This window comes from Acanthopagrus latus, chromosome 4 (assembly GCF_904848185.1).
Source record: "Acanthopagrus latus isolate v.2019 chromosome 4, fAcaLat1.1, whole genome shotgun sequence".
In the NCBI taxonomy this organism is placed as follows: domain Eukaryota; kingdom Metazoa; phylum Chordata; class Actinopteri; order Spariformes; family Sparidae; genus Acanthopagrus; species Acanthopagrus latus.
The window spans coordinates 20,483,088-20,496,424 of NC_051042.1; the positions used below are offsets into that span (position 1 = coordinate 20,483,088).

At 41.0% G+C, this 13,337-nt stretch overlaps 1 protein-coding gene across 3 annotated transcripts in view; it reads left to right on the top strand.

The window, feature by feature from the left end:
* Positions 1-13,337, top strand: part of LOC119017640 — a 189,350-nt gene that overhangs the window by 124,323 nt on the left and 51,690 nt on the right. Inside the window, exons 4-7 of one of the 3 annotated variants that reach the window (XR_005074498.1) lie at positions 1,137-1,254; positions 5,235-5,327; positions 5,420-5,564; positions 6,928-7,139. Coding sequence is in view for 1 of the 3 variants with exons in the window: in XM_037094451.1 (XP_036950346.1) it covers positions 1,137-1,254 (118 nt within the window). In the remaining 2 variants the exon portion in view is untranslated. Of the gene's footprint in view, positions 1-1,136; positions 1,255-4,226; positions 4,322-5,234; positions 5,328-5,419; positions 5,565-6,927; positions 7,140-13,337 lie in introns of those variants that run through there. The other 2 variants (XR_005074499.1, XM_037094451.1) reach the window with 2 other exon arrangements.

Sequence of the window (13,337 nt, forward strand, 5' to 3'; positions counted from 1 at the left end):
AGACGTAAGCCTGAAAGAAGGACAAGGTTTAGTGTGAAGATGAGCAGTGGGTAGCTGCTGCGAAGATGTGATGTGCTCGTGGTGTTGTCAGTGGTTGTGGTGAGACTGTGAGAGGCTCTAATGTGAGAAGGGATGAAGCGGAGACGGAGAGAAAAAGGAGAGGGTGGTGTTGGCGGTGCTTGGTGGTGATGGCGGGAGGGTGGGTGTAATGCAACCTTGACATGAACTCAAACTAGATGTGAGCTTCAGATGCATTTTTCTCCTGATGCTGCTGGCATTCATATGAGCAGCTTAGTGCTTTATCTCCCCACCGGCTGAAAGAAAGTGGGCCTGCATGGGCCACTCCATGGGTCAGGTGGTGTGAGGCCATGTCTGTTGCGCTGAGCTCTGAACTAATGAAGACTCTTGCAGTGTGTGGTTCCCCCTTCGTCTCTGTGTCCTGCTAGAGCATTAAGCCCATACAGATGTAACAACAGAGTCGCACAGGGAGCAAGCGTGGACACACTGTGAAGGCCGAGCCCACTTTGATGGAGTTGGCTCCCCATTCCTTGTGCTTCCGTGCCAGACCTTTGTACATTATGCAGTGTGCTGAATTTTTTAGACCAGCCCAACACCTATTATTTGTCCACAAAGAGCAGGCCTGCAAACACAGGAGGATGTTGTCCAAGAGTTTAAACATCACAGCCCTCAACCCTTATTAATATTTCAGCCTCTGTGTGTCTCTCACAGGTCCTTCCAGTTCTCGACACGGCCCTCCTTTTCTTTTTCTCTCTTTTTTTCTTTCTCCGTCTCGTCCTGTTCTTGCACATTTGTCTATCTCTTTCGACAACCCTGCCTGCTAAAAATGTGTAATTGGAACAGTGACGCAACGCACATTTTCACATGTCTATATGTTTAAGTTATATTAAAAAATAGCAAATTGTAAAATTAACTTACAGTAACTTTTTGCTCATACTAAATGGCATGAGTATGTCTTCAAACACTGGTTATCGTAGATTTACGTATATACATTTTAACCATGTATGTGGGAATATTTTGTTGAGCCATGTGCATACATTATCCCAAATGCTTTAAACAACGTTTCGTTAAGTCGCGCTCGCTATCCAACCTAACAAATGTGACTGTTTATTCCGCAGGTCTGACTCCGACACTGTGGCCGCCGCAGAACACATGAGCAGCGGCTGCTTCCCGCAAAACACTCTGCAAACGTCTTTGATAGAGAGCCCCCTAGTGGTGGAAATTACAGCACGTATTGTAAGTTCAAAATGATTGTTCTGTAATTGTATCATTAATACCTCATAAATGAATGATGACCATTTGTGGGAAAAATACTATAGAAACCCTCGGTCAGACGATGATGTGGTGCAACTGAAGCAGGATTAAAGTTTTTATCGTTGTTTTGGTGGCTCAAGGCACATGGTTAATATTAGGGAAAGGTCATGCATTTGGTTACACTTTATTATCGAGACTTAGGGGAGAAAATATTAGGGCTAAAGCAGCCACCCGGCTTAGCATAAAGACTAGAAGCAGGTAGAGGTGGAAATCACAAATCATTCTGATCAGTAGATTCGTAGTCTAGTCGTTGTATTCAACACGACATGCGAGTGGTCCCCGTCCTCTCACCTAACTCTCCGCAAGAGAGCGAATTTCCCAAAATATTGAGCCTTTTTTTTTTCAAGGAGGAAAAAGAGGATGATATGCTACAAAAGTGAGAACAAACGAGAGAAGAGCAGTTCATCACATCAGATAGGTGGCGACAACTTAAATCCTCTGGAGCCCTCTCTGAAAACCTTGTTCCATCTCCCAGTGTGAAGTGGCCAACAAACACTTTGAGGAGCCCACACCAACAGAGAAAAAGTTATTTGGGTTGTAATGAGTGACCTTTCCATGAAGCAGCAAACATGCATTTTTATGCCAGGGTATAAATAGCTGAGCTACATAACAATTAAGGTAACCTTTCTGTTTGAATAAGAGGCAATTGCTCAGAGAACTGAAATAACATGAATGATAAATTATTTTTGTAACCCAGTGCACAGACGGTGAAGAATAAGGAACAATGAAGTGGGGGAGGGAGAAGTGGTGCCTTGTCTCAATTGTAAATCCCAGTTATAATGCCTCGTTAAAAAGATTTGGGAAGGCGAAACAGAGGCAGACACAGTCTCTCTTTCTTAAAGGTAGACAGGTCTCAGTGGGATTCATTAATGTGTGTCCCGGTGGTAGTCCTCCTCTTACAGCACAATCGCCTGGGTTAGCACCAATCCTGAAATTACACCTAATTGGACAATTACTCAAACTCAGAAACCTCCTGCAATAAGCCAACAAGGCCCCTAATAAACACCTTGTCTTCTAATAAAAACAAGGAAGTCATTTGCGTCACCCAAGAGGCCCAGGGTTTTTTTTTTCTATCTGTGCTAAATTTATTTTTAAAATAATTGCATGTGCTATGACTGAGAATATTAAAACGCTAGCTGAGAAAGGAGAAAGAAAGTGTATGTGTGTGAAAGAGAGAGAGAGAGAGAGAGAGAGAGAGAGAGGGAAAGAAAGACAGTAATGCAAACCCTACCTTAGGCTCAGTGTTGCAGTCTGCTCTCCTGAGGGAGAGCTCATTTGTTCCACAGATAGGCGCACTCCACACTGCACTACTGTAATATTATTGCTGTCATACCATAATGAAATAATTACTGTTTTGTCTTCCCTTCAACCAACCGAGCCCACCCCATTCCCACTGCTTTGACCCCTCCCCCACACATATTGGTCAGAGACATATTTCCTCCACATATGAAACATTAATTAAACAATGACAGTGATAATAGATTTCTGCCTCGTTCTGCACCCATTCAGGCCGCTTATAGTGGCTGGTGGACAATTACACATCTATGAAGTTAAAGGAATAGTTTTCAACATTTATTGGGAAAATATTAGCTTGTTCTTGCCAAGGCCAAGTGGCCAAAGGATGATAACACTATCATATTGGGTTATTTAAAAGCCTATAAGGCTGCAACAAGCAGCCAGTTAGCTTAGCTTAGCTTAGTTTAGCTTACCTCAGCTCAGTGCAAAGCTGTTAGCCCGGCTCATGTCTCGGTGACTTCAGGAAGTAGCTGCTCCACACCAAGAAACAGCCTGTCATAGAACTGTAGAACAACAAAGTTTCAATTTTACATTTAGGTTTTTGTACAAATAAAACAAACAAGACATCATGGGTTCATTAATGAAATTTAGAAGGGCTGATCAACAGATCACTTTTTGTGCTAGCATAAGCTAACTGGCATTAATGTACATTTTCATGCATTTTACAATGAAAATACACATATTTTTTTTTCACAAGCAATAACTCAGCTCCCTGGCAAGAGTTACATTAATCGCTGGAACAGTCATTACAATCCTGTAAGGTTAACATGCAGTGGAAACGTACCTTTGGCTCAGCCATCAGCCAGAAAGAAAAGAAAAACATTATGCCAGCAAGATTACAAGTCAGTTACTTTGCATATGGTCAACAGAGTAAATATAATTTGATGGTATGTTTAACAACCCGATTAGCTAGCTAGCTAGCTAGCTAACTACGTCATTGTTGCAGACAACTATGTCATTACACAGACAATAATAGGCTCTGTGAACTGTTAGCCGCAGCATTATTGTGTTTCTGTGATTCTCAGAAACAATCGAGATAAGGTTTGCTGTGGCCGAGCATGACCTTTGGACTCACAGATTCCTCCCCTTCTTCTCTCGGCTTTCTGACCTTCCTGAGGTGTGCACATCTCTTGCAAGTTAGCAACCATTTTCACATCTTGCTACTAACGTTAGACAAACAGACAGATGAATAAATAATCATAGTTGACCTCGCACAACCGGGGACAGCGGTCTAACACCTCCACTGGCAAAGGTTCACCGAAATGCCACTCTCCTGCCATTACAGACGAAAGAAAAAAAGAAAAAAGGGGAATGACAGGAAGAGGGGATGAGAACCCACAAGAGGTGGACAGTGACAAATGGTGTGGAAAAAACAACACAGGCAGCCATCTGAAGGGAAGACAAGAGTAATACTCACAAATAATTAACTGGGTAAATATTGGAGAGTAGACTGACTAATTACTTCACACGTCTCACTGCGCTCTCATTATTGTTGCTGTCGCAGTTAACCCTTTCCCACCAGGCGGGGCTGTGCAATGAACTCTTTACAGGAGAGTGGATGAATCACTTACTTCTACTATTTTTATTCATTCATGCAGTTAAAAAACAGAACAACACACACACGCACACACACGAGGGACGTTTATGGGAGGATTTAAGCCGAGGCCAGTCAAGGGAACCGTAAGAGGAAACGGTAAGAGGAGAATACTGATGGTTTTGTGTGTTTTAGCTCGTTAATTACAAATTATGTAAAGGTTACGTCACTGACAACCATTTATTTTCAAGCCATTTAAATCCAAAACACAACGTGCTAAAAATCTGTAGAATATATTGTTGTGGTGCAACACATCCAACCCAGCTGATGCACACCTAACCGTCGATGGTGTATCACTTTACGTAGAGAACAACATGTAGAGACATTGTATTTAGCCAAAAACTGTTTCTCAGGGGTCGGGGGAAAAGATCTAAACCGTCTCCCAGAAACAAGGTCATAGGCTGTGTGTCCTTGCCTATCTCATCAATTGTGGCCTTTTCACAAACTTTGGGTGAGGAGCCTGCGGATGAACAGTTGTACACTTGTTTCTGGTGCCTCTGCTGAGTGGAAAGATAGTCAGCGTGTTGTCATTGACAAGTAATTTAGGTCGCTGCTTTATAAAAAAGTTGGCAAACAGCCTTATCGTTGCCTTTATTTGTCAAGGACAGTTTGACCATGAATGTCTGGGGCTTCTGGGAAATTGTGTTTGTTGAAGGCACTAAAAAACATGAATGCTAAATAAACAATTATATGAAAGCTAGGGTTGGTAAGTTACTCTGGAAGCATTTTTTGTTGTATATGTTGAAAATCTCCTAGCGTCCCAACACAAATCAACAAATCAAATGCTCTGACAAATAAAAGAAAAAACATCCAGCCACACCACATACTGTTCCAAGACTGGCCTTTTAATTATTACCGTAGTTATGTCAGTGGGATTTTGAATATGATTTTCTTAATTCTGGAAAACAACCCAGATCATTCAAGTTCAAATATGTACATTTTTTCCCCATATTTGAAGAAATATAATTCAAACTTTGAATAATGAAGTGACAGCCCTGAATTCTGCATCCAGAATTTGGCCAGTGACGTCATCGTATCAATAGATACTGGATCTGAATATGAACAGTTTGCAGCACACTGAGCACACAGATGGACAGCGAGAGAAGTAGGTTTTGCTCCAGAAGCAGCTTCAAAAGTACTTTCAGCATGAATTCTGGTCATTAGCAGGACATCTGATATGAATTCAACTTTTTACAGCCACTGTCTGAGCGAGCCCGAGGCATGTTCGACACTCAGAAAACTGATCTGGGGTTGAGTGTTGCTCCGAGAGGGTGTGGATATGAGCTATTTGTTCTTCATTGCTGGTTCGTCCAACACCGGAGTTCCAGCCGACAGTCCTCAGGTAAACTGGTGAATCTGCTCACACAAGGACGTTTCTCCAATAATCTGCAAGGCGGTGGTTAATGACAGCAGCTGTGAGGCAGGCATGCACCACTTCCAAGCTGATTTAAGTTTAACGAGCCACTCCAGAGTGCTATTGATTCAAATCTATATTTGACAGGATACACTGTGAGCATATATTAAATGGATAAGAACACCTCTTGGACACTCAGAGAGCATTGCCAAATGGAGGAGAAGGCATTTAACAAAGATGGTGTGTCTTTTGTTGAGTGATCAGAGGCTGGAGTGTGTGTGCAGATGAGGCTCACGTGTTGTTCCTTGTTTTTGACATTTTCTTTTCAGAGAGGAAAAAGTAAACACATTTAATGGCATTATGATTCTCCTCACCTTCTTACATGCTGGCAGCATGTGTAAAAGGATTTAGAATGTGTTTTTATTTTAATTATAGTCACTATTAAAGAAAGTGATGAGATTTAGAACGACTCTGCATTAACAGCCTGCATGTTTCTCTTTTTTAACCGGTTTACAGTGGCAGGTCTCGGAGATTGCAATCGTTTGGTGGCACATAGAATTAGCATATCATCATTTTTTGATTCAGAAATTACCTGGTTAGATGGGAGAAGCTAAACAGCGATTTATCATGAATTATGTGAGTTTGAACACAGTGTTACTACTTTACATTGACTGCCAAGCTGTTGACGGAAATGTTGTCAGAAGGTGAAAACTGCTACATAAAAACAAACTGCAACTATGCTGACTTATTGCTGAAGAGGAGCTTAAAAAAACCTTTCACCTCTCATCCACTGGTCTGTTTCAGCAGTATATACAATATGATATACCGAAGATATGAATTTAATAATTCATAATTAAATCATATAAGTGGCTGATGTTATCTTATTCGTGATAGAAACATCAATTAAATCTACACAAGCACAAATAGTGAGTCCATTAGTCATTACACAGTTCATACTCTTTATTATATAATTAGCAGTTCATTTGAATTGGATCTTTTTTCTTTTTCTTTTTTTTTTTTTTTACCTGGCTCACATCCAAAGGAAAAAAGTGAGTTCAAGCAGCACAACAGCCACTTCAGCTAACAGCTATTTGATGGAAGCTGCTAAAACCTGATCAAATGTGCATCATAAATGTGGATCTTTTATGCTGCACTGTCTATTATTAGGAAGAGCAACGGTGTCCCGCTAATGCTAATGTAGCTCAGGACAGAATATGATAGAAAAGCTAGAATATTTCCAGCGAAAGGAAAGACATATTCGTGGATTGAAAATAGTTAAGGAAAACGTACAATAAAATACAGCCCCAAAATCTAAATGGAAAGTTTTTTTTTTCTTTTTTTTTCCTTCCAGACTTTTTTCCTGTAGGCTCCAGCTCATGACAGCACAGGATGTCCACACTTCTCGGCTGAGCAGCACCATTAGCTAGCTTAGCTATCTTACATAGCTAGCCACACGTCTATGAGTTTATGCAACTTCAGCACATTGGTACGTTTGACAAAGAAAGTAGTTCCTAATGAAACTGCTCACAACAAGGTCTGTAGATTATTGTGTGTAAGTGCCATCTAGTATTATATTATATTATATTATATTATATTATATTATATTAAATCATATTAAATTAAATTAAATTAAATTAAATTAAATTAAATTAAATTAAATTATATTATATTTATTTAAAAGATAGCAGACATCTTGACCGAAGCCAAGGCCAAAATCTCGACAATTCAGCAACTTGGAGTACATACCTTGGCTGAGGCTCAAAACCTCCCTTGAATACAATCATGCCTAATCACTCTTGCCTCTGCTATTTGTTACCGTATACCAGCTGAGAAAGAAAAGTAAAGAAAGAAAGTTCTACCTTCTGTGGAAACATATTTAGATACTACTACTAGGTCTGGATTTGTATTAGGATCTGCAACACATTGTTCTTTCTCATGGATCCAGCCACCTAAATGTGGCAGTTTAAGTAGTATTTTACCATCATACACTGTAAATACATCAAACTGTAAATGAATGCACACTTCCAGATGCATGTTTTCATAAGCAATAGCTGGATAGGTAAAGACTATGTATAGTCAAACATCCCCTTGTAACTCTGCACATCAGGTAAAAGAAACACTGAGGTGCCTTTTGTTTTACAGCAAACAGTTCTTAGAGTAAATGAGGTGTGTGATTGTCAGCGTCATGCTTGGAAGACTGTAGTCGTCTACAGTAAACACTGTCAGCGAAAAATCAAGAGAATTCAATGGAAGGTTGACATAAATTCATACTGTAATCGGTTAAATGAGTCGATATAGCACAATTAGCACAGTTTGACAAATGATTGGTTGTGTTTGGGACCTCAAATATTACATATTCATGTAGATGGTAAAACAAAACAGTTCAGATCAACCTTTAACTCTCAGACCAGGTCCTTTTTCCTCTTAATGAAAGTGGCGTTTGAGAAACAGCTCCATCATTTCGAGCTTCAAAAAGACGACTATTTATACTGTTTTTTCTGCTTCGAGGTTGACAAGGAAGGCTTTTGTGTAATTAGCAGCAGCTAACTTTACGTAGTACTTAGAGAAATTGCACAGAAGGGTCAATAATGTACATGCTAGAGAATACAAGCACTGAGCGGTACACCTGAATCATAACCCGCATAAAGGAAAGAAAAACTTGCAACCTGCTGCATTTCTGTACGACAAGAGCTCAACGATCCCCGCGAATGAGCGAGACAGCAGCGGGTTTGAGAGAAGAGCGGAAGCATGGTGATTTTCTGTTCTCTACCCTCGCTTTTCTGATCTTTAAACCTTTTTCTCTCTCTCTCTCTCTCTCTCTCTCTCTCTCTCTCTCTCTCTCTCTCTCTCTTCATGGTAAGCTGTGTGAAATGAAATTAAAAATGCCAGCTTGATTATAAGCAGTTTTGAAGTGTGGATAACAAATGTTTTCAAAAATCCACGATGAGTTGGAATCTGTTTTCCCCACCAACCCAACTGACAGCTTCCTAATGCTGCCACATTAAAGTGGTTTTCCAGCGCGTGTGATGCAGCTTTAACTAGGTCCCGGGGGCATTGTTAGTTATCATTGCCTACTGCTGGAGTGAGCCCCGGTGAAAGCAATTTTAGCTTTCCTCCCAATCAGTGGTGCAACATGAGAGATGGCCAACGAGAACAAACGGCCCGGCTCACCACTTCCCACCGCCGATCTTATCTGAAATGCTGCTCCTGTCCCGAAAGGGCCTACTAACGCAACAACCCACACCCCCTCCTCCCTTAAAAAGACATGAGATGGTTGGCCTCAGGCCCTCCCAATTCATGCAGATATCCGTAAATTAGACTCATAGAGACAGACCAAAACGTCCTCTGAGGGTATGAGACATGAGCACTTATGCCGCGGAACATGTGAGAGGCTTTCCGGGAGAGCAGAGGGTATGATCAAAATACATGAAAATGCCATCATGAAGTCCCACCACAGCCAAGGGTTTACATGTTTCTATTTTGGCCTGTTGTGCATGTTCTCTAATGGCATCAATGCACTACTACCTACGGGCAAGGTAAATTCAAATCAGAAATAATGATTTTTCTACCTGCCGCCTGTGATGTATTTATTTCTTGCGACGGGGAGAATGTTTTTCCAAGAAGTCAGAAACGCTGTTAGCATGGAGTAAGTGATTTAAAAGAGCATGAGTGATTTAAAAAGTTGGGTTTTTTTGGAAGGTCCTGAAGAGATGTGTTATTTGAACGGACGGCCCCAGAGATTCCTCATAATCGTCGTGTCAGTGGTGATTAAATCTGCTAATGCTAATGAACCAAAACAAATGAAGAAGGAAGCAGAAAGTTTTTCAAGCCGGTTCCCCTTCGTCTCTGTATGTTGTGGGTTGTTTTTTTGGCCGTGTGTGAGCGAGTGGGTGAGGGCCATGCTGCTGTCAAAACAGCCAATTTCTCTGGCTCTCTGAACTGTATCCAAATGTGAAGGAATCAATTAATCTTAGTGAGGACAGTCCTTTATGTGTTTTATCCACCAGCATGCAGGCAGGCAGCAAACAGACCACTGCTGATGTCCTTAACAACACAACAGCGCAAGCACACACACACTGAAGGAGCGTACCATTGTTTTTGTGTGTTACAACGTGCAAATTGTAATTATTTCACACAACCATTTTAGAGTTTAAAGGCGTAAGAATTTGAAGCTAGCTCCAAAACTAGGGGGCAGATAGGGGGCAGCATCAACGCTTACTGCTTCTCAGTATAGACTTTGCTGTTTATATCGTCATGTATCCATAATTCCAATGACTCCGAGAGCGACGTTTGTAATTACTGGAGAGTGGGCGTACCAGACCTTCGCCTTGATGTGGTTGAACATGTTGAACATGTGAACAACATGTTCAACGTTGTGTTTAGTCCGGTTTAGACACTGAAACTATTAGCGACACATTGGTGGAATTTGAGAAAAAGCTTTAAAAAAAAAATCTGTGGGTGTCTCAATCAGGGGTCAAGTCACTGCAAGTTAACTGTCACATCACGGTAACAAGAACAGATACTAGTGGCTTCCTGGATAGCAGTGTACTGTTTAATCTAATGATCTGTTCTCTACATATGTTGACAATGATAAAAATAAGAGCAGTTTGGGACTGTCACGGTGAATAAAGCTGTAATTACTTCTTCCTCACCCGCCATAGCTTTACAGGCCTTGTAGGACTCCTTCATTCCTCTACTTCCTCTTTCCACAGAGCCAGTGATGTCGCTAATATCAGATGTCAGATAGCCCAGGTGGAGGAAAAAGAGAGTGGTCTCAGAGACAGCCTGAGTTATGTGGCTGTCTGAGGTCTTATTACCAGTGCACTGCCTACAGGCAGCTTACCCATTAGGGAATACATTGAGCATCGCTCATACATTAACTCAACTTAAACAGCTGATCAATACTAGATGTTTGGCGAGTTCTCCTGAATAGGAATCACTCCATGACATTTACCATGTCATACATCCTGCTGCTCCTCCCACGGACATTGTTTTTACACCAGTAACCTCCTCTGATAAGGTCATCGCAGTGCCGCTGCAGCAGCGTACTTTTTTTGTCTTCATTTTACCCACTTTTATGTTTTATTTTGAAGGAACCAGTTAAAGACACTTTAATAGCTGTTGGCTTCACTGTGCATGTATGTATTTCCGATTTTATGCATCAGAAAATAATCATTTCTTGGCACAGTGGGTCACAATTGAGTTTGTGGAGGTTGATAATGAAGATAAAAACACATTGTGGTGTATTGAGGTAAGTGACCTGCCGCTTGGCTCAGATAAGACTCCAATTAATCCCGGCTGAATTGCAGGAATGTAAAATAAAGATAATTACTAAATCACCAGGCTACATTGCTTTGATAGATTTTTGTTACTCAATGTTATTGCTGCAAGGAATGAGAAATTAAATGGATTATATCACAGCATTTTCAGATGGATTACAACTGCTTTTAAATAACGGCAAGAGCAATTTCATCAGCCCTGCAATTCGAGAAGCCACTGACAGGCACTGCATGATTCAAATTGAACTTGCTCTCATCATTTTAATAAAGCGCTTCAGTCTTCACCCCCAGCAGGCACACACACACACACACACACACACACACACACACACACACACACACACACACACACACACAGAAACAGGTGCATGAACCATACAAATTGTACGCACCATAGCCTCTATTTAATCCAGAAAAATAGACGCATTTATGAGAATCTACAAAAAGCTGCTCTCGTTGTCAAAACTCTGCTAAATGTTTTGATTGATTCCACCAAACAGTGTAAGAAGTAGACACTTGGTGACAATCCAGCATTCGATTTGAATTTTGTGTGATTCCAGAGAGGAAAATGGGAGACATCACAACGTTGGGACAATTTGTAGAAATATATATCTTCAATAAACATGGCCCTGTGAGGGAGGGAGATGTCACAGGAATTGTGTTTTATTTGCTGTGTTTGAAGTTCGGGGTTTAAAAACAGTAAATAGTGGACAAGCAATCAAAGGCATGTGATGAGAGATTTCACGGGTGGTTATCTCCAGGTCCTTGCTGCCATTTCTGTGTGTGCCGGGAGATTGTGGGGGACTCGGCGTGCCAAGCGCCCAGGGCTGCTGCACTGACGCCTCTCCTTTAAAACCATGCTGGCACAGAGCCCCCTATCGAAGCCAAGGCCTGACTCCGTAAGCATTCATTATGGCATCCATTAGAATAAACATCTCAACCTCCCCCAAGACCAGCTCCCTCGCTTTTAAGTGCTGTTTGACAAGGCTGCATTCAAGCTGCAAAATGAGAACAGTGCCCACATTTTTATTGCATTTATTTATTCATTTCTGTATTTAGACTCTTTTTTCAGACAGTGTTCTCCTACTGTTTTTACAAGAAGAGCTTTTAAATGTTTGTCTCCAAGTGTCCCTGTCTCTGTGGAGAACTGACGGTAGTGCCAACACAGAGTGGAAGAGGGCCTAATTGCTAATTTATAATGGTATAAGGTGCATTTGTGTCAACACTTAACCGAATTTGAATAAAATATACAGCATTTAAACCAGTTAAATCAGTTTTGTGTTTGGCCCAGAAATTATTTTGAATCCAAAAGCAGTCTTTGTTTATTATGTGAGGAACACATCCAGAGAGTTTTAATCAGGATTGGCTACAGATTGTGATTTACGTATTGAAGTAATTTGTACAGATTGATGGTAAGTATTTCACAAAACCTCATGAAAGTGTTGCTGGGTGCAGAACTGCCCATCATCAAGAAATGTCTTGTCATTCGACACCAAATCTCAATACCTAAGGAGTCTATCTCATCAGTGTCAGTATGCCAAGAGTGGCATCATCCCCTCATACTCCAGTGGACCTTTTTTGTTTTAAAGCAATGGCAGATCGTGGAGCCTCCCAATAGCTCCCGGAGGTTAGCTGCAAATACTAGCAGCCCAGTTCTGTAAATCAATCAGTAAATTCTGTATAACTGCAAACTGCCAGTCTTCATTCTGCTGTCCCTCTATATTCATGCATCAACACCTTGGCTCTTTACAGCGTCTCTGTGGATACATGACCAGCGATTTTAAACTTCCGTTGTCGTGACTTTCTCTATTCACTGGCTCTGGTTAAGCCCAGAGACAGGGCTCACCACGTGTGTGTAATCTTTTGTTAAAATGGATCTCATAAAATTGCTATTTTCAAAAAGTATTGCTCAGGAACCGGTATCGAAATCGAGGTATCTGTGTCGAACATTTTTTAATGATTCCCAGCCTTTAATGAAAGAGGCTGCCAGTTTTGAAAAAAAAACCCATAAATATTGCAAAGTCAGAAAGATCAATCATTTTCTTTGTCTTTTATTTGGTACATTTTGAAAAGACAAGATACCCAGACTGAATATGGTCATTCATGCTGCGTGGATTATATTACTAAATATTACAAGATTGATATCTCATGGCAGATGCAACACAGACCAAAGCTCTCTTGTCTACCGCTTTGTTAAAGGAAGGCAAACTTGAGGTTTGCATCTGGAGTTTTAAATTCAAAAAAAGAGAGAGACTCACAATAACAAAGTGCAGCCCGCGATGCGAGAGCTGTGTCTCTTCGCAGCTGCACTGGCAGCTCTTCTGCCAACAAAGCCTGTTTGGGTAGAGCAACAGAAAGACAACAAAAGAGAAGCCCTGAAACAAAACACCGGGCATTATCATCACCGTTATTGACAATAACAACAGCAGTAATAACAACAAAGGGCATGCTGGGATATCAAGTCACATTTGTTTCCCCATTT